At 40.9% G+C, this 27,863-nt stretch overlaps 1 protein-coding gene across 5 annotated transcripts in view; it reads left to right on the plus strand.

Moving 5' to 3' along the window:
* Positions 1-27,863, plus strand: part of iqsec1b (IQ motif and Sec7 domain ArfGEF 1b) — a 363,229-nt gene that overhangs the window by 324,215 nt on the left and 11,151 nt on the right. For all 5 annotated transcript variants that reach the window (XM_074664297.1, XM_074664380.1, XM_074664623.1 and 2 more), the window contains 10 exons: positions 8,609-8,888; positions 11,685-12,946; positions 15,093-15,254; positions 17,601-17,723; positions 22,539-22,705; positions 23,214-23,353; positions 24,024-24,053; positions 25,308-25,433; positions 25,535-25,634; positions 27,688-27,849. In XM_074664297.1, the coding sequence (XP_074520398.1) occupies positions 8,609-8,888; positions 11,685-12,946; positions 15,093-15,254; positions 17,601-17,723; positions 22,539-22,705; positions 23,214-23,353; positions 24,024-24,053; positions 25,308-25,433; positions 25,535-25,634; positions 27,688-27,849 (2,552 nt within the window). The remainder of the gene's footprint in view (positions 1-8,608; positions 8,889-11,684; positions 12,947-15,092; positions 15,255-17,600; positions 17,724-22,538; positions 22,706-23,213; positions 23,354-24,023; positions 24,054-25,307; positions 25,434-25,534; positions 25,635-27,687; positions 27,850-27,863) is intronic.

Consider the following 27,863-nt stretch of genomic DNA (forward strand, 5'->3'; position numbering starts at 1 on the left):
TTTTTCCCCAAAATGCTCCTTCATAAATGTAATTAGCCACCAGGGAAAGTATCTATTGTGTTAATTGTTTGAAAAAACTTCAAGTATGTCAAAGAATTCAGATTTTTGAGCAGGTTTTTCTCTGGAACATAATGTACTCTACCCATTTATGTTTTTGTCTGTAACACCAATGACTTCATCATAGACTGTAAAAACAAAAAAAAGGAAGTCTCCACAAAACTGCTCCCCCTGGTGGCTGGCTGCAGTATAGGTAAAAAAAATCAGTCTCTTTGGTCATTCCAGATGGGCTGTGGTCAAACTTTAAAAATTAGTACACCTGGTAGAAATTTTTCTCATGTCTGATTAATGTGGTGATTTGAAGATATTATTTGGCTGCTTTGAATTCCAGTCCTCTTTTTTTTCTGAAAAGTTCCGTTTTCATTAGTTATATGAGGTTAAAAACAAGGTTTTAAGTCATGTTTAATGATGATTTGCAGCTGCCGTTCTTGTAATGATTAGACTCTTGGAAAAAAAAAATATATATATAATTATTGTTACCGGGCTCTGCTCAGATTCTCCCAGAATCCTTTACGGTCTCTACTGCGCAGACTCTGGCTGCACAACAACTACCAATGGCTGTGCCTGTGACAGGGTTTTTTTGGCTTCAAAGCCATACAATGGTAAATGGCGGAGCCATGCTGTCCACTCTATAAACAGTTTATGGGCAACATCCAGTTTAGAAAACTGAAGCCTATGCGGAATTGATAAAAAAAGTTGCTGTACATGGAGAATCCTCTTGGGGCTGACTGCAGAAAAACCGGGAGTCACCAAAAAACAGACCTTTAGGCATTTAAAAGCATATTTACAGCCTGGTTCAAAAAACAACTTGGGTCTAAAACACTAATTTCACCATTGACACACACTGTACGGGTGGTGAATTTATTTGTAACTTAGAAGTTTAGAAGATTTTAAGATTGTCTGTAGCTGTTGGAGAGGAAGCTCAAGGCCAGCGTCATATCCAGTGTGGCTGCGTTCACGTATTGGCTTCATTTCATGGTTTAATGAACAGACGGAAGACATTGTGGAGACTGGGTCCATGTTATGGATTTACCTCGACAAACCACTCAAGACTCACCGTTGTTGCTTCTAGTTCCTTTGTCTGGCTGTTTGTGGCACGTTGAGGTTTGTAACCTAAACACCGACTTAGCCAATCATCATCTCTTATGTTTCTTCCCCCCATCCCTATCCCGAGCAGTACAATCCAAAAAATAACAACCCATTATTTTTGCAGCTCTTGTCCTGTAGCGATGGGAAGTCTGGCTCTTTTCAGAAAGCTGGTTCTTTTGCCTCCTAGTTTTGTATAATTTTCTAGCGTCATGTTTTAGTCTTCCCTGGTTAAGATGAATGATTGGTCTGTTAATAAACCCTTTTGCATTTAGTGTTTTATGTAGAGGTCGACCGATATGGGTTTCTTGGGGGCCGATGCCGATGCTTTCCAAATTTGGGCAGCCGATGCCGATACGCATAGCCGATTTTTCCAATTTGACATTCAGGCCGATTGTTAAATAAATATATATTTATCACATTTTTGTGAAACGCAGCAATTTCTGAGCAACTAAAAGAAATCTATTACAACAAGTCGTGTCCTTTGAACATTTATTCAGCTTTCAAAACAATGAAATATTTTGTCTGAGTAAACACACAATGTAACAAGCAGTAGTAAACATTCACAATCTTCTTAAAATGTCAAAAAAGAAATTTAAACTTATTAATTTAATTTGAACAAAAGTATGTAATGTATCCAAGTGGTTCCACAAGTTTGAGGTGCTCATCTTTGTTGTGCCTGATCAAAAATTGCGTCATTTTATACAACGGATCAAAAATCGGCTTTTTAAAAGAAAATACGGCCGATAGAGACAAATGTCCAAATATCGGCCCGATATATCGGCCGGCCGATATATCGGTCTACCTTTAGTTTTATGAAAGCCTCATCATTGCCTCATTTTTTGCATTAGTTCTTTTACAGCTTAGGCTTAAATCAAACATATTTTGCACAAAAACAAAAGCAGATGCTGCTTCATTTGCGGGTCTCACTCATATTAACATATTATTAAGATGTGACACACTTTCCTTTTTACCTCTTTCTACTGTCTCACTGAGTGGAGACAAGACACGTAACTGACTGAGTGACCCCCCCTGTGCTATCGCATAATGGTATAATCCCATACCTTCACATATGATTGGCTGCATGACTGCCAGACTGCCATGTTATCAACCAAAACAAAGCTCTGGTGAGCAGAGCTGAGAGACTAAGGCCATGTCCACATGTAGCTGGCCTGTCATCCACACTAACCCGCAGTTGTATGTCACTGAAATGTTTCTGAAAACTACGGCCAAGGTGAAGACTTTGGAAAACTCGGGTTTCATGGTTTTGTGTGGACGCTGGGAAACAGAGTTCCAGGTTCTCAGATGTCACAGCTGACAATGACAGGGGCTCATTCTGATTGGCTGGCACAGGTTTCACGTCTGAAAAATTATTATTACGTTTTATTATCAATTGTATAACTAGTTAAAAGAACAATAGTAGCATTATTTCCTAACTCTGTTTATAAGTGGTTTCCCAGTAATGACAGTTAAGGCTGCCATGATGTGCACTTTGTATTTTCTTGTGTATTTGTAGCTGTCACGCATTTTCAGGAGCGTAAACTACCTTCAAGTGACAGAAACAAGCATCACATTGTAATCCAAACAAACACTCTTTATCTGCAGGATCTTAATTGCAAAGTACGTCACTAAAACTGTCCCCTCAGACTCGTTTTAACTGATGGAAATGAAAGTGTTTATACTTCAAAGTCCTCTATTTTCAGTCAGTCTCATTACAAACTAAGCATTGTCTTGAAATCTTGGAACAAATGACGCTGTGCGAGAAACAAGTGAAATTTCCCCGAGGAACCCAGAGATATAAATAATGTATTTTGCAACTGGGAAATCAAATATTTAAAACGATGCAGGATAGATTCCCAGGATGCCTCTTTAATCTTCTTTTAATTATTGTCTGGTAGAGGTTCATCAAGCAGGAATCTGAATCTGAACAGTTCTCGTCATTTTTAGGGGTTTTATCCTTAAATAGTCAACTTCAGTGGAAACTTTAAAGGTAACTCTTGAGGTTTAAAGCTTTTTTTCTTATTATATTATGATGAAATAACATCAGGGTAACAGATGGGAACTCTTCACAGCTTTCTTCTTTTGTTCCTTCACTCAGAGAAAAAGAGATACTGTTCCCTTTGATGTATTTAACAAACGTTAGAGTCTTGTATCTGCTCCTTTGCTCTGCTTCCACTTTATAATCTGTCTTTTCTCCCAAAACCTGAGAATTTAACCCAAACTTTTGTCTACTTTGAGGCTCAAACTCTGTGTCTTAACCTTGTGATTCACTGTTTGTTGAGTTTTTGTGCTGCGTTCAAGCTAAAGGGTGCTTCATACTACATTCAGCTCTGTCGCTCCTTCTTCTCAGTGAATGTAGCTGCAGTGACTCAGCCGTCCATGACGTCACATCCATACTCTATATTTGCCTCCACAGTGATTGAATATTCACCCACAGAGAGTTTCCCCTTCTCGGCCCACACTAATGGGGGCTCACAGGCTCACACAACCAGAGCCAGCTCATCTGAAAATACTGTGATTCACAGGCTTACTGCAACAACTCCAGCTTTGTGAATACATAACATGTTTCAAATGTCGCCGTGCTCAGAGCCAGACTTCATAAAGCTCTGAGTGCATTATTTCACATTTACAGTGCCTGCCTTCAGCTAAACAAATGGATTTCCAATCACACATCATCTCCTGGAGCGGACGTATCATAGCCCACCCTTCAGTTTAATTATAGGACTCTTTCTGTCTGATTAGATTCGTACTTTTTACGACCAAAACTGTGTTGATGAAGCAGGAGAAGGAGATGGAGGAGAGAAAAGACACTTCCTTCAATGACACAAATAATAATACTAATAATACATTTTTATTTATATCCAGTGTTGGGAAAATTACTTTAAAAAAGCAATTAATTAGTCACTGAATTACACCTTTATAAATGAAATTAGTTACTAGGAAAAGTAATTCTTGTGTTACTTTTTTAAAAGACATTCAATTTTGAAAAAAAAAAAAAAAAAAAGAAGTTCAAGAGACATGTCAGCATTCCTGATTTAGGAGGGATTCTCCCACTATTAACCCTGTCTCTTGCTCCACTCCTGACTTGTAACTTTCCCCCATTACCCCCTTAATTTGAAGTATGGTCGTGTCATCGCTGATATTTTCTTAAAGTCAAAACAAGTCGACGACTTGTGCCTTACATTCAAACCTCAGAAAGCACCCACCCCTCTCCCTGGAGTTGGTTTGATCCAAATATGCTGCAGGAGATCCTCTCTGACTGCAGGTTACACAGACACACACAGAGGTAGCTGTGTGATTCTTGTTGATGAAAAGTTTACTTTAGCATCAGCTCCTTGTTAAAAATCATGTAAGCATGATTGTTGTCACAATTACTTGTGTGTCAGCCGCTTTTTCCCACATTTCATTTGCAGCTCCTCTTTTTGTCCCTGGCTGAGTGAGCCAGGTCAAAGACATAGTAACAAACCTCATATAACGTTTTAAGTAGAAACTAATTGGATTCCCTGTTACTGGAAAAAGTAATGGTGTTAGTAAAATGCCATTATTCCAAACAATGTTTATAACACACTTTTCCTTTCGAGAAATCTTAAAGCATTACAGGAAAAATTTAAAAAGTTTATTTTTATTTATTTATATATTTTTTAATAAGCACACAATAAGACTTAAGTAAAAGAGTCTTTAAAGAGGAAGGTCTTTAAGTGTTTCTTAGAAGCATCCACAGTCTGTGGGTTGGGCTAGACCAGTGGTTCTTAACCTTGTTGGAGGTACGGAACCCCACCAGCTTCATCTACCCATGCACCGAACCCTTTATTGGTGAAAAAAATAATATGAATTTATTCAAATTCAGGACATAGGTATACTTTTTTTTTGTTTGTTTGTTTGTTTTTTTTTACTGGTGCACAAAATGAACCGTGCATTAACATCACCTTGCTCCAAGAACACAACCAACACAGTGCATGAACTTACAACAAATTACACACCTGCAAATCAGTCTGACTTCTGCTGTTGCCTTTGAGAGACCAGTTCAGATATGTGTGGCTTCACCTTGGCAAGTGCCACTTCCTTTAGTTTTGCTGGTGCGAGACCAGAGTTGCTCAACTTGGCATTGCAAATCATGCAGATAGGACGCTCATACATGTCAATCCATGTTGTACGTATTTGTCCGAGCAATTTCTCTTTTTTTTGTTGTTGTTGTTTTTTTGCTGGACATAGTTAATATGGATTAAAATATGGCCAAGCGGGGCGTTTCATCACAAATTGACACAATGAGTCAGGTGTGTCTTGCAGCGGAGGCCGCCGAACCCCTAAGACTGACTCACCAAACCCCTAGGGTTCGATCAAACCCAGGTTAAAAACCACTGGACTAGAGGCTGTGAGTCCTTCAAACTAGAATGGAAGGCTCCATATGGCCTGTTAGAGCATTAAGCGTAATAACAACCATGGTCAGTAATGTAACTAAAGTGCTGAGCCCAAAATGTTTTTTAAAAATATGTAATATTTTGAAAAATGTAATAAAACCCCAGATGTAACAACTTGTTACATTTGGGTTTTATTACATTTTTTAATTAAACTGAGAAATTGCTCATTTTGGGCTTTAACAAGGTTTTTCAAAACAGCTATCTGTAGGTGAGAATAGACTGTTACTAGAATAATATGCTGGGAACAGAGCAGTCATGGATGAGATGTAGCTTTCACTGCTGTTTTAAGACCAGTCCTCTGAAAATGGTGAATAGCTGCACTGAATATAAGCTATCGTGCAGTTTCTACCCTTTTAGGCAAATAAAAGCCAATTAAAGTTTAATATCTGCCATTCATCTCTCCTAACAGGCAGAACTGAGTCCGTACTTTCTGCTGATACCTGAAATAAACTTTTCAGCAGATACAGGCTAATGGAAGCTTGTACAAATGACACCCTCTGGTCTTCAGTGAACATGGTAATCATTGGCGTCATATATAATTTCTCTTTTCACCTCACACGTTCCTCTCCAGTGAAGCTATCATTGCAGTCTGTATGATCTAACCTTGACACATCCCTCCAAAGGGAATGAGGTCCATTAGGACATCCTGCTTCATTCATCAGCTCGTGACAAACAGTCTAATGACGCTGACTCTGGTTTGCTGGTGTATGATTGTTTGGACTCAGGAACAGGAGACTCTCTTTGTCTCTGTGTCTCTCAGATTGTTATGATGCAGCTGTAGACGGCAGTCTGACAGCAGCAGACCTGTAACCTGCCTCATGAATTGATGGTTTTCTGGTCTCTATGATTCATAGCTGTGAACATCTGATCAATGACTAAACTACAACAGGCTTTACTCACTACACTCACAACATATAACACCTGCCAAGCAGGGTTTGAGCCACATACAGAGGCAGTTGTGGCTCAGGAAGTCGAACATGTCGTCTTCTAATCAGTGGGATTGGATTGGCAGTCGAAGACAGTTTGACGAAGTGTTCCTGGAAAAAGACACTGGATCCTGAAATTGCTCCCAGCTGAAGATGCATGAGAGCCTGTGTGTTGTTGTGTGACTTCTGACATTTACATAAAGCGTGTTGAGAGGTCAGAAGACATGAAACACTGTAAATATCAGAAGCCTCTCTCCCAGGCTTGTCTGGTGCTGTCTCAGCTCTGGCTTCTCACAGAGGAATCATGATTCATGCTGTTTGTTTGAATGCACAACGGCGCTGTTTGTGATTTGGTACAAATCTTTGTTCTCATTCTGCAGTTGCTGAACAAATGGGTCACAGAGATTGAGATCTGGAGCTCAGTTACAGCCGACACTTGATGTGGATATACAATATTCATTTATTTATTTATTTAACTTGGATGGGTAAAATAAGGTTAAAAAATGCTAATCACAGCATCTTTATGTTCAACACTAGGATCTTATTTAACCCTGTAGAGCCTAGCATAGTGCTAGCGCTGCATTCTGCATATTCATTTTTAATGGTGGTAGATTTAAAACTAGAGGAGCTAGATTGATCATTCTTTTGCATACAAAATAGTCTGTGCTCCATGGCACGGGGTCTTGTACCTACTGACTTCTGCAGTGTGTGCCAAATGGTTAATATATTAATAAATGAAATGTGACTGGACTATCATGCTATTTCAGCCAATTTTAAAAATGTAAAAAGATATATTTATTTATTTATTTTTGACGTAGACAGCCAGTCCATACCACATGGAGCATAGACAGCTGATGGATGCTACGAGGAGCACAGACAGCTGGTCCATGCTGTGAAGCACAGACAACAGTCCGTGTCATGTGGAGCACAGAGAACCTGTGCCACTGCTGCATGTCTAGAAGTTCAGCAGGGTCTCATATCGACTGTCTCCCCTTCTCACTCACTGTTCGAAACGCAGTCTCAGAAACTAATGATTTTGAGTTGCGCTTATTTAAACAGAAACAAAAGTTAAATTTACACAGAAATCATCAGTTTCAACACTGAAAGACTCAGACTTTCAACTAACAAATTGTAAGTTTTTATAGCTTAATCCAATTGAGCACTTTGAACTTTGGGGTTTACAATGTGTGAAAATGTAAGAACATGTCCTGGGGGACTTGCCCGATGGTCAGTCTTAAAGGGTTAAAACAACTGATGCTTTTTTGAAACATTTAGGCATTTTGACATCAGTTTTATAGGAACATTGGTTTTTAGGCTTTAACAGAGCCACCCTGCTGATTTTTTTTTAACATCAGGACAGCTTGATGTTCAAAACCAGCACTCTTTTATTTCATAATGTCTGACCTGGGGGAGTTCGCTAAAAGCAGATGACATCATCAGAGTTATTTTGGCCAAAGTCATCCCGGCGTGGCTTTAGAAACCAAAGAGAGGCTGGATTGAGTAATGTCTTTGAGTATTTGGAAAACAAGCATTTAGCTATGAGATTCTTGGGGTTTCATCAGACCTTCATGTAAGGTTTTAAAAACAGGAGGAAACATGTTAACTCTGATGAATGATAAAGTAAAAAGCAGCTGCAGAGATCTCCTCGTTAATACTGATATGTGTTAAAGGTGTGGAAGGTTAAGTGCTGAAGTCATACGACCAGTTTAGTGCATGACTCACAGTTTTCACTCTTGTGTGACTGAATATTGGTTTATTTTGGCTCAGAATATTTCCTGATGCCTTATTATTTAACAATGCCAGCCTCTTGTGAATTGGGTTAAAATCTCCTGTATGTATTCTACATAGTGTGGTCTCTCCTCTACCCAGAACAACAATCACAGATCACAGGCACAGTGACACAGTGGCACAGTGTGAGAGCTATTTCCTCATGAGACAGGACAACAGGCAGTGCTCAAACTGCTGCTATAAATTCTCCCCCTCACATTTATACCCTGGCAGGAGTATCAAAGTTCACTTTTTCCATCTGTCACGTGATTCCTGCTGAACCACACAGCAGCCCTCAGAGGAGTGACTCAGCAGACTAACCCTCTGCACTGTGTGTGCTCTCCTCTGTTACAGTGTGGAAGGTGATGCTCCAGGCGGTGAGGTGGGCGCCTCTGTGGACCCCAGCAGCGGCTACAGTTGCGTCCCAGTGACCCACAGTGGCGGGCTCGGCCCCGACCACCTGGATAGCCAGCTCTACGGACACATCTTCCTCCCGGGCCACCAGCGGCCCCGCCGACCAAAGCTCCAGCACTCCCAGTCCATCCTCCGCAAGCAGGCAGAGGAGGAGGCCATCAAACGCTCCCGCTCGCTGTCTGAGAGCTATGAGCTCTCATCAGACCTCCAGGACAAGCAGGTGAGGGGGGCGACACACAGAGCAGGAAGAGCTGCTTCCTTAGACACAGTGTTTGAAACATAATCATACCACTGAGACAGTGATTTAAAGCAAAGTCACAAACACTGTTTAAGACATTGTATCACAGGGAGCCTCAGATCAAAAGTCTGTTTATTACCATATTTTTATTTACCTTAAGAGCCATAAAAATTTGTTACAGATTTTTTTTTAACCAGACTCAGGACTGTTATAGAAAAAGCAGCAACAGTTAGCAACTTTCTGGTTTACACAGTGGTGTAGATGTTTTATAGCACCAAGAGGAAAAAGCAGTACAGTCGCTGAGGTCGAAGGTGGGCTGAGAATATTGTTAGCACTAGGATATTGTTCACTGCAACTCATAGGTGCAATTAAGTCTGGATACATAATTAAATCCTAATTTAAAGTTGTTGTTTTTTATTGATAGACAAACATTTCCTCAATAAACATGTAGGGCAATAAACTGATAAATGAAATTGCAGCAAAGCAGCTCTATTTGTGGTGTGTGTTTCAGCACACATATTGAATATTTTAGCTTTAGATAACAGTATGATGACCACAGGTAGACACTGCAAAAGTTGTAAACCAATAATTGAGCTGTGCCTATGGTGAGGTAAATGTTCTGAAGAGGTTTAGGCAACATGTTTGAAACAAAAACATCAGTAGTAGCTGAAAAAATTACCACTCAGAGGACAAAGTCAGAACAAGAAGCAACTTCCAGTTTGAAGAAATGCTGCAGAAAGACCAGAAACCACATACATACCAGGCCAGAAAATCAGACTTTTCTGCTATCATAAAAACATGTTTACAGCCTGGTTTGAAAAAACTGCTTGCGTTTGAATCGCTAATTTCACCACTCACTGTCAGGGTGATTTTGTTGTCTAACTCAGCAGTTTTGAAGATTTTAAGATCATTAGTTTGTCCAATCAGGGGCAAAGCTTAGCTGACTGACAGGCCTGGTACTATGCATGTGTTAGTGTGGTGGATTGAAGCCTGCCTCTTAAGCCAGCATTTCCAATATGGCTCCTGCCAACGGTTGACTTCATTACTCTGCATCAGGAACAGATGGATGATGTCACAGAGACTAGTCAATGGGTCAGAATCTTAGACGTCGTATCCAAGCGGCACTTCTCCTCTTCTCTCCTGCCATGGTAGTTTATCTGCTATCTATCTTTGCTTCAGCTGGCACTGATGGAAGGTGTTGACCACCACACAATGATCATGTTCAGAAGAAAACAGCTCTGTGTTAGCAATAATGAACCAAGCGGCAACCTCCGGTCTAAGAATACAATGCTGAAGTGCTAAAATCTGCTCTTTCTCAAGTGCCCCCTTGAGGCTGACTCTGGAAGTACCAGAAGTCACATACACAACAAGCAAAAAAAAAGCTGTTTTCAAAGCAGAAATGAACCTATTCACAGCCTGGTTAGAAAAACATCTCCTGTCTGAATCATTTATTTTACTATCGGCACACACTGTTCAGAGGATATTAAGATCTTGAGCCCACCCAATCAGAGACACAGCTCAGCTCACGTGACTGATGTGTGCCCTTTAGCTGTACTCGAAGCCCCTGTCATTTCCGACATGGCTGCGATAGCCGATCTGCTTCAAAAGTCTGTTTCAGAAACAGATGGGTGACGTCTGTTTCTTTAAGCTAGTCAAAAGGCTTCTTCAGCTGTTCCATGATGAGGCGGGAAATGTGATAAGTGACGTTCTGCTTCCCAGGATCATTAAAAGCTGGCTTGTTGATGAGGATGTGAGTTAATTAGAATTAAGTTACTGTCAAAAAGTCTTCCATGTTGTCTTCTGGGGCTTTGGGAAAGTAACGTTTTGTCACACTCATGAGAAGTGCAGGTGGTGAGATGTAGCTGTTTCCTTGGTAACCTTGCTTTTAATACTCAGATTAATAACCATCATCAAATAGTTTTGACTGATAAGAATCAAGTATTTGACTCATCTGGATGATAAGTTTGACACTCTGCAATCATTCCTTTTAAATGAGCTCAGCCTGTCTTTATATTGAAACACTGCAGCGCTCGCTGTTGGCCGCTTTTTTACAGTCGCACATTTTTCTTTCTGAGTCCTCAACAATAATCATACATCATCTCTTTTTAATCTTTTTTTCATCTTAATTGTTTTTTCAATGGGTCTTTCACGAACACTTCCTCGTCATCATTATGAGGTCCTTCACCATTTATCAGTCAAATTGGATTCCACACGATTTAACATGATCCCTCTTTCCCTGGCATCTATCGCAGTCTAATAAACCCTAAATTCAATTCATTTTTTAAAACTATCACCCTTCTTGAGGTTTTAAGGCCATGATAAAAGCTGATCAGACGGCAGCTTCATTTTTTATTCCGTCTAATCCACGCTCCCAAAGTAAGTCTAACTTTGTAGCCAGATCAAAGCAGCCTTTGTTCCCCTGCACATATTCAAGACAGAGATTTAATTTATGTCACAAACATTCACCCTCTGTGAGCTTAAAAACAGAGCAGAGTTTGTAGTTTTACGGCTCACATGATGATTGGCTTTGTCAAGGTTGGATTCACAGCAGTGATCATCCCCACTTTGAAGCTCTTTAGCTCTGCCTGAAGAAACATATTAACTCATACTTTGGTTAAACTTTGACTTCTTGGATTATTATGAGCACACGGATGAAAAGCTGATAGATAACACTTCAAGTTTAAACTCCCTGAATACTGTAGGTTTTCATCGTACCTGTTATCACTTTCTGAGAGGAAGGAAACATTTGTTGACGCTGACTTTCTTTTCCTCCTGCAGGTGGAGATGCTAGAGCGTAAATATGGTGGGCGTTTCATAACCCGGCATGCAGCCCGAACCATCCAGACAGCCTTCCGCCAGTACCAGATGAACAAGAACTTTGAGCGTCTTAGAAGTTCTATGTCTGAGAACCGTATGTCCAGAAGGATCGTCCTATCCAATATGAGAATGCAGTTTTCCTTTGAAGGACCTGAAAAAGTCCACAGCTCCTACTTCGAGGGAAAGCAGCTCTCACTGACAGATGATGGCACCAAAATCGGTGCTCTGGTGCAGTCGGAGCATGGTGGGGAGATGGGCATGCAGGCCAAGACGCCCACGGGACAGAGCGACTTTACAGACGCTATCACTGAACTAGAGGATGCCTTTTCCAGGCAGGTCAAGTCATTAGCTGAGTCCATAGATGATGCTCTGAACTGTCGGAGTCTGCACGGGGATGAAAACCAGCTGGAGCAGGGAAGAGGTCACCAGGACATGGAGAGGGAGGTGAGCTGCCAGATGAAACCTTTGCACAGTGCTTCAGATCATCGCAAGGTGGACGAGATGACGGCATCATACAGCGATGTCACTCTTTACATAGACGAGGAAGAGCTGTCCCCACCTCTGCCCCTGTCTCAGTCAGTGGACCGGCCCTCCAGCACTGAATCTGACCTACGTCAGAGGTCCCTCAACTCCTCCCAGGACTACTGGTCTCTGGCTCATAAGGACGATAAAGGGGACACAGACACCAGCTGCCGCAGCACACCCTCGCTTGAGTGCCAAGAGCAGCGTTTGCGGGTAGACCACTTACCCCTCCTGACCATCGAGCCTCCCAGCGACAGCTCAGTGGAGCTGAGCGATCGATCTGACCGCAGCTCTTTGAAGAGACAGAACGCCTACGAGCGGACCCTCAGCAACCAGCAGAGCAGCCCCAAACACATCAGCCACGGCCTCCCACCAAGAGGACCTTCTAGGGAAGATGACGGAAGCCGCCATCGGCCACGGCAACTGGAAGCCCACCTGGCCATCAATGGCACGGCCAACCGGCAGAGCAAGTCAGAGTCGGATTTCTCAGATGGCGACAACGACAGCATCAACAGCACATCCAACTCTAACGACACCATCAACTGCAGCTCCGAGTCCTCGTCCAGGGACAGCCTGAGGGAGCAGACGCTCAGCAAGCAGACGTACCACAAAGAGACCCGCAACAGCTGGGACTCACCGGCATTCAGCAACGACATCATCCGCAAAAGGCACTACCGCATCGGCCTCAACCTCTTCAACAAGTACGTAGGCCCACTTTGTTACAAAAGAAGTGTTAATGCCAAGCCACACCCTGGATAAAAAATGAAATCTTATTAAGTGATTTTGTCTTATTTTTGAAAATGAGCCATGTTCACCTGACAAGTCTAGAAAAGGGTTTTGTTTTAAGTTGTTTCAAGACAAAAATTGGATCTGAATTGCTTGGTACAAGTAACAATAACTCTGCCAATGGAACAAGAAACATTTGCAAAAAAATTTGCTTGCTGAAACTAGATTGTTTCAATACAAGTAACTTTTCTCTTGTTCCATTGGCAGACATTTTTAATTTTTTTTACAGAAATTCAGACCTCATTTTTGTCTTAAAATAACTTGAAACAAGACATTTTCCTGGACTGGTCAGGTGAATGTGGCTCCTGTTAATTCTAAAAAGGCATTTTCTGTTGAAAATAAGACAAAAACTCTAGATAAGATTTTAGTATTTTGGAGTGTATGAGCCACGGTTACCTGACAAGTCCATAAAAAATTCTAGTGTCAAGTTATTTCAAGACAAAATGAGGTCTGAATTACTTGCTACAAGTAACAAGAAAAACGTTGCTTGTGTTCAGACACTATTCTAGTTAAACGCAACTTTTCTAGCAAATTTTCATATACCATTGGCAGATTTTTTTGAACTTGTCACAAGCAATTCAGACCTCATTTTTGCCTTTAAACAATTGAAAAAAGACACTTTTCTGGAGTGCTCAGGTGACTGAGGCTCATATTAAGTCTTCAAAGACATTTTCTACTGAAAATAAGACGAAAACTCTTTTTTGGATTGTATTAACCAATGTTGACCTGACAAGTCCAGAAAAATGCTTGTTTCAAGTTATTTCTAGACATAAATGAGGTCTGAATCGCTTGGTACAAGTAACAATTAATCTGCCAATGGAACAAGAGACAAGTTACTTGTATTAAGACATTATTCTAGTTTCAAGCTAATTTTCTGGGAAATTTTTCTTATTCCATCAGCAAATTTTTATCTCCGCCAAGGAGTTTATGTTTTTTGGAGAGAGTTTGTCTGTATGTTTGAACAACATAATTTGAAAACTAACAAACAGTTGTTGATGAAATTTTCAGGAAATGTTCAAAATGGGAAAAGAAAGAAGTGTTTAAATTTTGGAGGTGATCTGGATCACCGTCTGGATCCAGGATTCTTTTAAAGGATTCTTTATCATTGTGAGATAGGGCCGTTTTCACCATATAACTCCACCATAAATGGTTGGATTGCTTTGCAAAACAATACAGGACAAGGTCACCATCATTTCTGACGGATGTAAAAGTATGATCCAGATCCTACCAATATTCTGGATACTAAGATCCAGAATATGAAATATGTACTGGGTCATCCTAATTCCCAGCACTTGTCTGCTTCAACTTTAATTGTAGCTGACAGTCTGCTGAAAGGGAGTATAACATTAAAGTAGGACGAAAGTGTTGGTGACAATTACAATATGCTTGATGGAGGTCTGCGCCCTGAGTAGTTTTCTAGGTTTTATTTGTTACAAGCAATTCAGACCTCATTTTTGTCTTTAAATAACTTGGAAGAAGACATTTTCCAGGACATACCAGTTGAATGTGGCTCAAATCAAGTTTAACCAGACCATTTTTTTTTCCAAAAATAAGAGAAAAACACTTGATTAGATTCCACTGTTTTGCAGTGAACACTCTGAGGAACAGGAGAGTAAATCAAATGTAGTCCATCACTTCTGGATTTCTCTTTATGAAACATCCTGAAATTAAAATCTGAAAAATGAACAGTGGTGTCTCTTGATACATGACAGCTGTCTGTTTCACTTTAGATACTAATAAATTTAGAAGTCATTCTGCTATTTCAGGATGAGTGAATCATGCCAGCCAGTGTGATTTCATTTAATGATAGATGACGGTGGATTTGGTTTTCCCCAGAGCTGGCCATGAAGTTCCTTTTAATCATGGTTGATCAGACAGAAGAGGAAAGTAGTTCCCGAGCTCTCTGTCCTCTGCCCGTTCCATCAACCCCCTCCCTGCTTCCCTAAATCCTGTCCCTCATCTGACACACATTTGGCAAGGGGAACAAGTGCAGTGGGATAATCACAGATTTGGATTTTGTCCTCACCCATTTTCTCTCTGCTCTTCTCCCCTTTCCTGCAGGAAACCAGAAAAAGGCATCCAGTATCTGATCGAGAGGAACTTTGTCCCCGACACTCCGGTGGGTGTGGCTCACTTCCTGCTCCAAAGGAAAGGCTTGAGTAGGCAGATGATTGGAGAGTTCCTGGGAAACAGACAGAAGCAGTTCAACAGAGATGTCCTTGAGTGAGTTTGAACTCTTTTAATGCGTTTGTGCATTGAAATATTCTGAAACAGGCTTTTGACTTTACTTGATAACTGTGCAGCGGCAGAGAAACTTGTCCTATCTGCCTTTCAGGAACACAAATCCTCATTTAGTCACAAATATGGTTGCAATCTAAACTTATTCAGACAGTCTTTGGAGTTTCTGAGTACTACATAATGACTCAAGTTACATCCAGGAAGTAAACAGAAATAGAATCCTCTCAGGAAATTGCTTGGATGCTTGGATAAACATACCAAACCCATTTTTATCCTTCAGTTCTTCCAACAGGGAAGTCGTAAAGATCGTCTTTCAGTGGCGAGTCTTTGCGACATTCAAATCGAACCTCTGCTTTATCATTTAGAGTGGATGGACCAATCTGAAACACACTTGAAGCACACCAGCTCTATCAGGGCACATTGAGATTCAGCGGACGATAAGGGCAGGAAAGAGGTCCGTCAGTGTCAGTTTGACGGGCGTACCTAAAGGGCTCCTTGAGAGAACGCCAATGAACGTTGACATGCACGGTATCAGAGCATCACGGCTCTGGAAAGCAGCACAGCCCGCCCTCCAGAGGAGATAAAGTCCTCGGGTCCATCATTAAACAAGAAGTGTCATTGTCACAACGGAAAAATACGTCAATACAGCTGCAGCTATCAATAATTTTTAATGAACGGTGGGAAAACCACTGTGGGTGTTGCTTTCTAACCACCATAGAAATAATCCCTGTGCTGTGCACTTATCTTCAGCTGTACGGAGCATTTCTCAGATCACTGTGTCAAGTAGAAAAAATAATCCTGCGGCAAATTGTTGCTTTTTGGGTTTTAAATCTAATTAACTTGTAAATTTCTGTGGCAGGCGGCTTCTTCTGCAAAGCTGACTTGTCAGATAGATTATTATATTAATAAGTCTTTTCCAATTAGTGTTTAATCCCTTAATATGGCAGTTGTGTTGTCTTTGTTGGTTCAGACTGAGCCTTTTATATCTACATAGGATGGATCCTCTTCCACAGGGCCTGCCATCATGCACTGCCATGTTTCTGATGTAGTACAGAGGAGGCGAATGAGCTCCATGATCGGTTTTTATAAAGTGGAAGAAGGAGAAGGAAAGAGAAGGAGTGGTTGAGAGAAAAATACATTTTATAGATAGAAAACTCAACAAATGGAGGTTCATACCCATCCTGCATCACACAGCTTCCCGTCCTCAGAGTCCACCAACGCTTCAGAAAGTTTAAAAAGAATATTTCCATTTCCATACGTCAAAAGTACCAGGTACCAATTCACGTAGAATCAAATGGTACCATGTTTAGGTACCTAAATGCATCCTTGTGACTGTGAGGGAGTGGTAGAGTAGGTTATTTTCCATGCTGGACATGAACACAGCATTGCAAGGTTATATATTGAAGAGTAAATATGGTAAAAATAAAAATAAAAAAAAACTTTATTACTAAAGAAATTGATATTTTTACCACATAAACACAAAATAGTACTGAAAACTGGTACCGTTGAGTACCTGTACTGATTGCCAGCTACTGGGCATCGGTACCGTATCGTTTCAAATGTGAAAGGTACCCATCCCTAAATCCCTCTATAAATTGTGCCATGAATCATATGTTTTCTAAAACATATGCTTTGCTAAACAGTGGTGGACAAAATTATTAGAACACTTTGCACATTTAGGAGGTTTCAGTTATTGTGTTGAATTGGCCATAAAAACACCCATAAAAGAAATTAAATGACTACAAAGTCACCACTTTGTTATGATGCTCTATAAACCATTGAATGGAGCCATCATAATGAGCTTTAGATCATTATAATGAAGTTTATAGCTTCATGAAAAAGAACATTGAATTTAATGGACTTGCCCTGTTTAAGTTGAGACCTCAGCCCCATCAAATAAATTTGATCAAGTTGTAAAATGGAGTGGACAGATCTGTTAAACATCCAAAGGAAAGCCAGTTGTTTGAATTGAGGAAGTCATGGGATAACATTAGTGTTGAAGTTCTCAGGAAATATATCGACACTTTGCCAGAGACATGTGCTGCTTCAACTGCTGTAAAAGGTGGGTGAACCAAGTATTAGTTAAAAGTAAATAAAAACAGTTGACTCACTTCATCCTATATTTGTTGTGCTCAGAGCAAATATCTGCAGGTTTAATTATCAGGATTATCAGGAGAAAAAAAGGTCAATACTCTCAGATTTTTCAGGTGTTGTAACATTTTGTCCACCAGTGTAGTTTTTTGGGGTTTGTACTCAACAGGTGTAGCCTTGTCTGTCTTATTAAATGTGATAATTAGTAACTTTTTTATTTCTCTATCTTTTCTGTACCAGCTGTGTGGTGGATGAAATGGACTTCTCCAGTATGGAGCTGGACGAGGCACTCAGGAAGTTTCAGGCACACATCAGAGTTCAGGGTGAAGCTCAGAAGGTTGAGCGGCTGATCGAGGCCTACAGGTAAGAAAATCATCCAAAACTTAACACTTTTTTGGTTTTCATCCCAAACCTAGACTCAATAACTGATGTTAAAAAAAGTAATCATGTGATCTTTTGTAACAGTTAGGTTTTGCATTAAGGAATACAAACTAAGAATGATCTTTACTGGTTTGAAAATGTGTTATTTTACAACAACAATATAAGGAAAATGCTAACCTAGCACTAAATAGCTTAGCACCATTTCAGCACATTCTTAAAGATGCTGTGAGGAAGTTCTGTTTTAATTGCACACCCGCGTCACCTTCTGACTCGGAGTCTCACACACACAAACTGTCGTAAATTACTTTTAGCAAGGTGTGTGTTTATCTTAATTTCTTTGTTCAGGACGTTTTAAGGGATACAACGCGACAAGGCAAGATATCTATCAGTACAGTTACTTAGCGCTGTTGTTTGAAACATGACAACAAACAGAAGTTTGTACCGTACATCCATAGCTAGCTACTAGCAGCACTGTGCTCTAGCATATCTGTGGGCTAACGTGACAGCAAGCTAACACTGTCAGTTTGTTTGTAGTTAGTAGCTGTTTATATTCAGCGCAGCTGGCAGCTCGGTGCTCTAAGACATGTCTGGAATGTGCAACGCTAGTGAATCCTGGTTAGCTGTGTCCTGCCATTTATCTACTAAGCAGCTTAGCCCCTGTGTTAGCCTTTAGCTTCTACTTTTCTGTCCTTTTTCTGTCTGGCAGTTAGGCTCCAGTGTCCACCATGACTACAAATTAATCACAGAAATCGTTTTCAGCAGAGAAAAACACAGATCTCTCTTCTCACTACTAAACTAGCGTGAAACTAGCTAGCATTGTGTTGTCATAGAGACTTGGTCGGCTGTAAATCAATCCAGTGTTGCCCGTCGTGAAGCTACGAAGAAGCTTTGGGGTATTATTTGGAAATAACCTACATTGGTGCTGATATCTCATTTTAAAGTGTGGATTACGATCAAGCGTATATCTAGAAGGGAGACTTTTTCAAGATCACTTAGAAACTTCTCACAGCCCCTTTACCTTTCAAGTCAAAAATTAAGTTACTGTTTTTTTAAACATTCCCAGGAATGACCCCACTAGTCTAAAGTCAATATGGCTCTTTTCCTCAATGATAACAGAAAACTATCCTTGAAGGAATCAGGTCCCAGAGTTGAGGAAAAACCTCCCTCAGAGTTTTAGATGGATATTATTTACCCCTCTTGATAGAATAAGCTTCGGTCAGCACGGAGCAAGGACATTTCTGCCTCAGTAAACACTGCAGCCACACTGCTACACAGGGAAGATAACGATAACTGATCATCGAGCAGCCCAGTCCTGATATGATCATGCACTCGCTTTATGGTGAGTCAGAAAGCTGTTAACTGACCTCTCTGATGGCTGCAGGCTGTATCGACAGACTCCAGTGGTCTGCCTTGCTGTGCTGCTGACTGTTCTGCTGAACTGTATGACTACAGCTCAGATAGTGGGCAGCTCAATATCAGTATCAATATTGATGTTGATATTCCTGACCCAGAGAGGAGCTAACATCAAACACTGACAGGAGAGGTTATCGATTTATTCTTCACTGAAGAATAATAATAATATTGATGCTTTGTTATAAAATTCATCATCTGGAGGTGACATTTCTATCTGTCTATATCTATGTTCAGTCAAAATGTATGATGATTGGTCTGCTAATTGAAAACAAGAGCAGAAACTTTCACATAAATCCACCTCAGGGCATTTTTTATGTATTAAATCAGTGAAGTGAAAATTCAAACTTGATTTTATCGTCAATTATGAGCTGAGCACTGACATAATGAACATCATTTTACCACCACAGACTGAAAAACAAGTGCAAAATGGAGTCTCTTGGTATTTAAAGTGAAGCAAAGTCTCAACATCTTAAAGCTGTATTCATTCTGGTGGTTTGCAGAGACAGCGTAGGTAGTTGGAAATAGATCTTTGATTTGAAATGCCAGTGAATGAAGCCACTCGTCAGTGGTTTAGGGTGTTTTTCCAATGGAAACAGACAGTGAAACAGGACATGTTAGGGCATTTTTACCTGTGACTGAGCAACCACGCTAACCACAAAGAGGGCACGGTTATAACAATGTGTTTTTACCTTTTTCTGTGAAATTCCTAAAAGAGGTAATGGCCAAAATGCCAAACATCAGGCTTCAATGTGATGTTATACAGTTTAGGTTGACACTTGCCTAGATCAGTTCCTCTTGTAAAGCTGTGAATCCTGTTTTTATCAAGCCACAAAATGATTGAAACTCAAGCTAAGACTTGACAACACTTTCAAAGACTCTGTTGTAAAAATGTTTTTTTTTTTTCTTACTTGAAGCTTGTCGGGTTAGCTTTATAACATCAGCAATGACTTAGCCTCATGCATTCGAGAACCTCCATGCCGATGTTAAGTTAGCACTGCTATCTGGCAATCTTTGTAGTTCTACGATGGAGAGTAATACAAGTGTAGATGTCTTTGAACTTCCTCATAGACTCATTGTTTGCTCGCTTTACTGCTGCGCTTGATAATTCTTCAGGATGGCAGCAAAACAGGAAACGTTACACATGCAGGAAATATTCTGTAGGTCTCCGCTCAGGTGTGGAGGCTGCGTGGGCCTGTGGCGTGGCTGTAGGGTAGAGTCGATACAGAAGTATAAACCATTCTTTGGCGGTATTGGTTGATTCTCAGGGAGAAGGTTGGTTGCAGTTGCATGCACAGGTTTTTGAAGGGCAGGAGCGAAAAATAAAAGCGCACATGCTAGTTCGCGCTAGTGAAGAGAGCACATGTTTTTGCTTCTGAAGGAGGCAGTTTGGTATGTTTTGCCAACCAGGAGGGCACTTTAACACATGTTTTGGCGCTTAAGCGAGCCCTGTAGCACCCCAGGGTAACTGACCACCCCACACCCCTGCCACCCTCTGTGCATGCCACTGGTTGGTTGTTTGATCCTTAACTCTGCAGTCACATGTCGAAGTGTCCATGGGGAAGACTCTAAACCCCAGACTGCTCCAACTAAAATGTTCAGCTGAGATTGACTGTGGATAAATGAGACTGACTAATACAGACAGTCCTTCACTAACAGCTCCTGCCATCACTGTGTGAACAGATGAATGTGACTACCAGCTTAAAAGTGTTGTAAATGGTCTGTAAGACTTGAAAAACACCATGATGATAATAATAATAATAATATATTTTATTTATAGAGCGCTACTCAAAGAAGCTTTAGACTGGTTAGTAAGAAAAAAAAAACAGAAAAAAAACAGGAATTTATAAGAAGCAAGACAAGAAGTACATTCAGAAGCAATCAAACATGAAAAGCATTTTTAAAGAGGTGACTTTACCCCTATGAGTAAACTTGTCAAAGTGAAAGCCTGTGTTGTATTTTGATGTTGCTTTTACAATAGTGTGCAGCTCCAACAAAAATGTTCACTCTTCTTCGTAAAGGTGTTCAAAAGTAGCAATTGCACTGCCAGGCTGAGCAATTGGTTGTTCCAGTGCAGTGTAAATTTCCGCAGCAAACTCTGATTTAGTCTTAGTTTTAGTCTTTTGAATATCACAGCATTTAGTTAGAGCATATTTTAATAATCTGAAACCTTTTTGTCTAAGTCTAGTTTTTGTTGACTTAATACCAGAAGAGTTTTAGTCGTGGCCTAGTCTCAAGTCTTTCAGTCTTACTCCTCCTGTGAAACTACTGCTGCTGCTGAGGGGCTATAGACAAAGACGTTTACCTGTAAAGTTAAATGGCATCACATCGTACTATTATTCGAACAACTTATTGGAGATAGATCTTACGTTCCCAGTAACGATGGAAGGACAGGTTCATGTCGTCACTTCTTAGCCAACACCAAGAACCAGCACGTTGTCCTTACCTCCTTCTCCTCACCTTGCGGGGAAACATCAGGCCTTACACCATTTAGCATTGACATGCTACAGGCTGCTAACAGCTGATTTTACATGTAAACAATGCAGCCATGGTTACATGTAGGATCTCCAGACAAACACAGGAGAAAAAGTAGTAGAGTTATGTTATAACGATACACAATTCAAAAACTTGGACGGTGGTTTGCGGGCAGTGTTGTAGTTTTTTTTTTTCACATCTTGCCTTACCTGTTTCATCCTCTCCATCTGGAGTTTCTTTTTCATCCCGCAGCTCGTCTGATGAAAAAGTTACAAAGTTTGGCACATGTGGCGTCAGACTGTGATGTTTTTCTTTTTTTTTTCCCTCGCCTATTCAACACCACCCTTGCTCTTCTTACTGTATAAATCCTCTTTTTTTACCATGGACTAAATAATAACAAAGGTTTTTACTCAATCTCATGATCATCAAGAACTGTTGCACATGTGCGTGCACGTACGTGTCGTCAAGGTAATGGGCGGTAGTGTATGATTAAAAAAAGAGCTGCTGGTGTAGACAGCCTGGGTACAGTGTTAAAAGCTTCCATGACACATTTCATTTCCGGGCCTGTGTCCCCTTCCATCATTTTCGTCTCGTATTCTTCGTTGGCTAAAGTGTCAGTTAAATTTGCTCACAGCCTTCGTCATCATGTCCAATTTTTTATTCAGTTTTTGTTTAGTTTTCGTCTGTGAAAAAGGTTCGTAGTAGAATATTGTTCGTCATAGTCTTTGTTGACATTAACACTGATCCAGTGTCTCATATCTTAAGTCATAAGACATTATGATAAACTAGATTTTAACATTTGTCAATATTACGTTTCCACCAACTTGAAAATTCTTCTTCCACTCAGCATCAAACTAAAGGTCTGAACAGAGAAGTTAATCTAACCAAAAATCTCATGTGTCCTCTTCGCAGTCAGCGCTACTGCATCTGCAATCCGGGAGTGGTGCGTCAGTTCAGGAACCCCGACACCATCTTCATCCTGGCCTTTGCCATCATCCTCCTCAACACAGACATGTACAGCCCCAACGTCAAGCCTGAGAGGAAGATGAAGTTGGAGGACTTTGTCAAGAACCTTCGAGGTACTTTGTCCTCCCTCTTCCTGCTCCAGGTCTCGTTTCCTGTCGTTAAACTGACTCTGTTTAATCTTTAAGTGCTACTGTGCAGCTCGGAGGATAAATACTCGGCTCAAATTGAGTTTTGTGCATGCATTTTGCCTTGATTAATTGCTGTGTCAATAGGGTATTTATTCTTTTTTTGTTGGTCATGGCCAAGAAAGCTCTGCTGTCGAGGCAAAGCACTTTTTAGTTGCCCTCAACAGATTTTGAGGGTATTAGCAGAGGCTTTGCGGCATGGCAAACTCATTTCTCTGCCTATTGGAGTGTCGGTAATTAAAGTACAGTATTGAGTGGAGAAATAATATTTGTCCCCTGAGACTTCTGAAGGGTATTTCTGTCTGTGCTCAAAGAAATATGAACTGCACAGCAATATGTAAGCAAACTCAGGGGTTCATCTGCTCCTTGCAAATCTGTGAATTAATCATTAATCCTTCTCTTTTCCTCTCTTTTTTTTCCTCTCATCCTCTGCCAGGAGTGGATGATGGGGAGGACATACCCAGAGAGATGTTGGTAGGGATATACGAGAGGATTCGCAAGCGGGAGCTCAAGACTAATGAAGACCATGTGTCCCAGGTTCAGAAAGTGGAAAAACTCATTGTTGGAAAAAAGCCGGTACGTTTTTTCGTTTGCCCTTGGGCAGCTGCGCTCAGAGTGTGACCACTTTTATCTTCCTCTCCATTCAGCGGCTGAATCTAGCAGGAGCATGCAGGACCAAATTACCCCGTGTACCTCTGAGCTGCGGCACGGAGCCCTGCCTCATTCGTAGCCAGTGTCCTCTAGAAATGAACAGATCTGAAAGAGCGTTCCTAACCTGAACCCACTTTCCTCACCGCATGACACATCAATTCTTCAGGGCCGGGGACCTTCACGCTGAATGACTGTAATATGTCTTTTTCCCCGAGTGTCAGCCAAGAAATGTGCCGTCTGACAAGCCTTCCTGTAATAAATGAGATAAACAGACTCACACCCGATGATCTTGATGGTGTTTACTTGAATCTCAACCCTTTCCTTTGGTCCACTGATTCCCTTTTCATCAAACTAACCTCACTCTGAAGTCAGGAATTTACAAGAGTTCAAGGGAGCATGAAGATTAAATGATGATGAGAGTGGCACAAACCAGGAACACAGACGTTTGCTCTTTGATCCATAAAACAAGTTTTCCATTTCAAACTTTTCTAATATCTCAATTTGAACATTTCACTGAATGTATTTCTTTTTAAATAAGCGCTAGTTTGATTTATGTCTAGACTAAAACATGTCATTCTTATCTCTTTCTCCATAGATTGGCTCTTTACACCATGGTCTCGGCTGTGTAAGTGTTTCTCTTTCGTACATCAGCAGCTGAACGAAGTATTTACAGTGGGGAAAATAAGTTTGAAAGTGTCAACTTTTTTCTCATCACATTTATTTCAAAAGATGCAATTCAAACAAGCTTTCTTTTTTTGGAACCATTTGAGAGTCTACTTTGCCGTGTGCTTTGGATCGTTGTCCTGCTGGAAGGTCCAGCCACGTCTCATCTTCATCATCCTGGTGGATGGCAGCAGATTCATGTTAAGAATTTCCCCATACATGGCTCCATTCATTGCTCCGTCAATTATATGAAGTTTGCCAACACCATGAGATGAGAAACAACCCCATGCCATGATGCTTCCACCTCCAAACTTCACTGTGGGTGTAGTGTTTTTTGGCTGATGTGCAGTGCCATTTCTCCTCCAAACATGGTATGTAGTATGACAGCCCAAAAGTTCAATTTTGATCTCATCTGAACAGACAACATTCTCCCAGTATTCTACAGGCTTGTCAAGATGCTGTTTAGTAAACTTTAAACAAGCTTCAACATGCTTTTTCTTGAGGAATGGAGTCTTGCGGGCTGAGCGTCCTTAGAGGCCATGGTGGTGGAGTGCATTGCCTATTGTTTTCTCTGTAACAATTGTACCTGCGGCCTCCAAGGCTTTCTTGGCTCGTTGACTGCTCTCCTGACTATCTTTCTGAATCCCTGGTCAGAAATCTTTCAAGGAGTTCCTGTGTGTGGCCTGTTGATGGTAAGGTGGTGCTTCTTCCACTTGTGAATAATGGCCCCAATGGTGCTGACTGGGATATTCAGGTGCTTTGATATAAGTCTGTAACCAGGTCCATTCTGATGCTGAGCAACAATCAGGTTGTGAATGTCTTCAGAGAGCTCTTTGCCTTTACCCATCATGAGGTGTGTCTTATTTAACTGCTTGGTGAAAAAACAACCCTTTTTATAGGACCATCAATTTGCTCTAGCCCAGCTGATGTTGGTTTGCACTAATTGGAAATTCAAGTAATAATTACTGACAGATTTCAGGTGGTATGGTGCATTTCCTTGCTAAAATGTATACAGCCCAGAATTATTTGAGGTAGTACCAATGTCTGATAGAAATTTTGTTTGAATTGCATCTTTGGAAATAAATGTAATGGGGAAAAAGTTGATGCGTTTAATCCTTATTTTCCCCACTGTACACAAAGACGATTTTTCTTTAAATACTAAAACCTACTTCATGACAACATACTAACTCCAAACTGTGCTGTGTGGTGTGTGCAGGTGCTGTCCCTCCCTCATCGCAGACTGGTGTGTTACTGCAGACTCTTTGAAGTGCCCGACCCCAACAAACCCCAGAAGCTGGGCCTGCACCAGAGAGAGATCTTCCTCTTTAATGACCTGCTCGTGGTACGGCAAATGTTAACTCTTCCAGCACGTTGAGAGCACACTCCTGAGAAAGAAAAAGAAAAACCGTCTCAACCACAATGAATGCTGGTCTCTTTTCACAGGTTACTAAGATTTTCCAAAAGAAGAAGAACTCGGTGACGTACAGCTTTCGTCAGTCCTTCTCTCTCTATGGGATGCAAGTGCTGCTCTTTGAAAACCAGTGTGAGTGCCCTTGAGACTTTTGTTTGATTTCTTCCTATAGGAATCAATGTACTTCAGGCTGGCTTGTTGAAGATCACTCTTTAAGTGTTCATGGCTGTTTGAAATGGCTCTGCTCCGAGTCAGAATGATTTCTTTCCCTTTTATGGAGAATTGCACAAATTCTTAAAGATGGGTTATTTTTTTGGCTTTCGAATTACGCAAATTGCTTTGAGTGTGATATAATATAAGCACACACACCTATAGATTTAACTTCAGGGTCAATGTGAGGTTCAGGGCCTGTATGAATGTCCAGCCATTTATTATGGAAACAGACTGTTTGTCCCAGCCGTGCCACAACAACAAATAAAAAAACCATAACCCGTATGCATGAGCCAGGTTAACGCCCCAACAGAGCATTAAGTGATTACTGCACCTGTTAGCCTGTTTTAAAGATGGCGGATGTTGTGCTTGTACTGTACTGTTTGAAGGCCCCTTTATCCTCCCTTACGTACAAAAATGTAAACGTCCTTTTCAAACAATTTTATTGTCACTAATCACATTCTTCCATACGTATTTTATGTTGTAATTGCTGTTAACCAATACATCCACCAGGAGGGGGCAGCCTGGAGTCAAAAGTTTATAACAACTCAAAAATAAACATGGCAACTGTGGAGGAGGTATTGCTAATGTAGCTCTTGCGTAAAAGACCAAAAATAAGGAGGCAGTGGTGTATGAGGTGGTGGTCAGTAAGACCGTTATGTACATCCTGAAAGTTTTGCCATTGTTATTTCTTCTTCATGTCTCTCTAGAGCAGACATGGGCAAAATAAGGCCCGTGGGCCACATCTGGCCCTTTGGGCATCTCGGTCTGGCCCACGTGAGGTTTATCATAGATTAGAATAAAGATGAAAACATAACTTACGCCGCACACGCAATACAACTGTGCCGCTTTTGTTAAGAAAGGCGTGGATCATTTCCGTATGGTCGCGAATGCTATGATTGTTTTGGTTTGTTTGTGTTTTTACTGTTTATTGCTTACATAGGAGTATTTTCCTGTTTGACCTTCACCACAATTCCACAATTTAATATCCTCTGGTTACATGTAACAGCTAATTGAATATATAAGTAAGAGCATTTTATGATGGGAAAAGAGGTTAATATTTAGCATAATTAAGTTAATGTTACTGTTGGTGTGACCCTCTTGCCCACCCTCCAAAGCTATGTATTGGGTAGTGACAGCAACACTGCCCAATGGTTTTTGGTAGTACTGCTCCATTTGGCCCGTATCCGTAAGTTTTGTGCAAAAGTGTAGGAATACTGACGTAATGAATGCAGAGCAGGAACAAGAAGCCCCGTCCGGATCTGGATCCAGATTTATTGATGAGCATAAATGGACCCTAAGAAGAAATGTGCAAAGAGAATGGATATCTAGGGATCGATTGGCAGCAGCAAAGTTACATTTAGGAGGCACAACATTTTCCATTTTTATCGCTGTTTATGGGAAGTATGCATGAACACTGTGAGATTGTTGGTCAGTAGTTTTTCAGGAAGTTCTCCAGACATATAGCGTTCTGCACCTGTCTGACGTTCATGGTGCAGTTAGTTAACTGGCTGATTATTTGCAGTCGTGCATGCAGCTAACATTACAGCCAAGGGGGGCATTTCATAATAGTACCTAAAGACTAATGGTCCTGTTTGTGTAATGACTGGACTTGCATACAGTCCCTGGACTCCAAGACACATTAGCATGTGGACTGTAGGAGCCACAGATTGAGTGAATAACTCCATGTGAGACGGGTCATTTAAAAAGTTATAAGAACAGGAAATGGATTAAAAAGATTCACCCCTACTGGTTGATCGTCTTCACGAGGTGAATCACAGGGTGAAGTGAACCTGTCACAGACACTTAAAGCCTCAAAGCCTTAAAATGTAGAGAAGTCTCACAGAGTTCAGAGATCTCACAAGCATTTCATCTCAGGTCCACTGTCCCCTTTGTGGTCATCAAAGTGTCGAAACATCCCTAATATATCTGTGATATGATGTGATATATCAAAGGTCCTGTCTTTGTGCTCCAGATTACCCCAATGGAGTCCGTCTGACGTCTGCCATCCCTGGAGCAGACATCAAAGTTCTCATCAACTTCAACGCACCCAATCCTCAGGACCGCAAAAAGTTCACTGACGATTTGCGAGAATCTATCGCTGAAGTCCAAGAGATGGAGAAGTACAGGATAGAATGTAAGAGCACGAGT

Source organism: Halichoeres trimaculatus, unplaced genomic scaffold (assembly GCF_033239565.1).
Source record: "Halichoeres trimaculatus isolate MK-OKI-2021-1 unplaced genomic scaffold, fHalTri1.1 fHalTri1_scaffold_1, whole genome shotgun sequence".
Classification (NCBI taxonomy): Eukaryota; Metazoa; Chordata; class Actinopteri; order Labriformes; family Labridae; genus Halichoeres; species Halichoeres trimaculatus.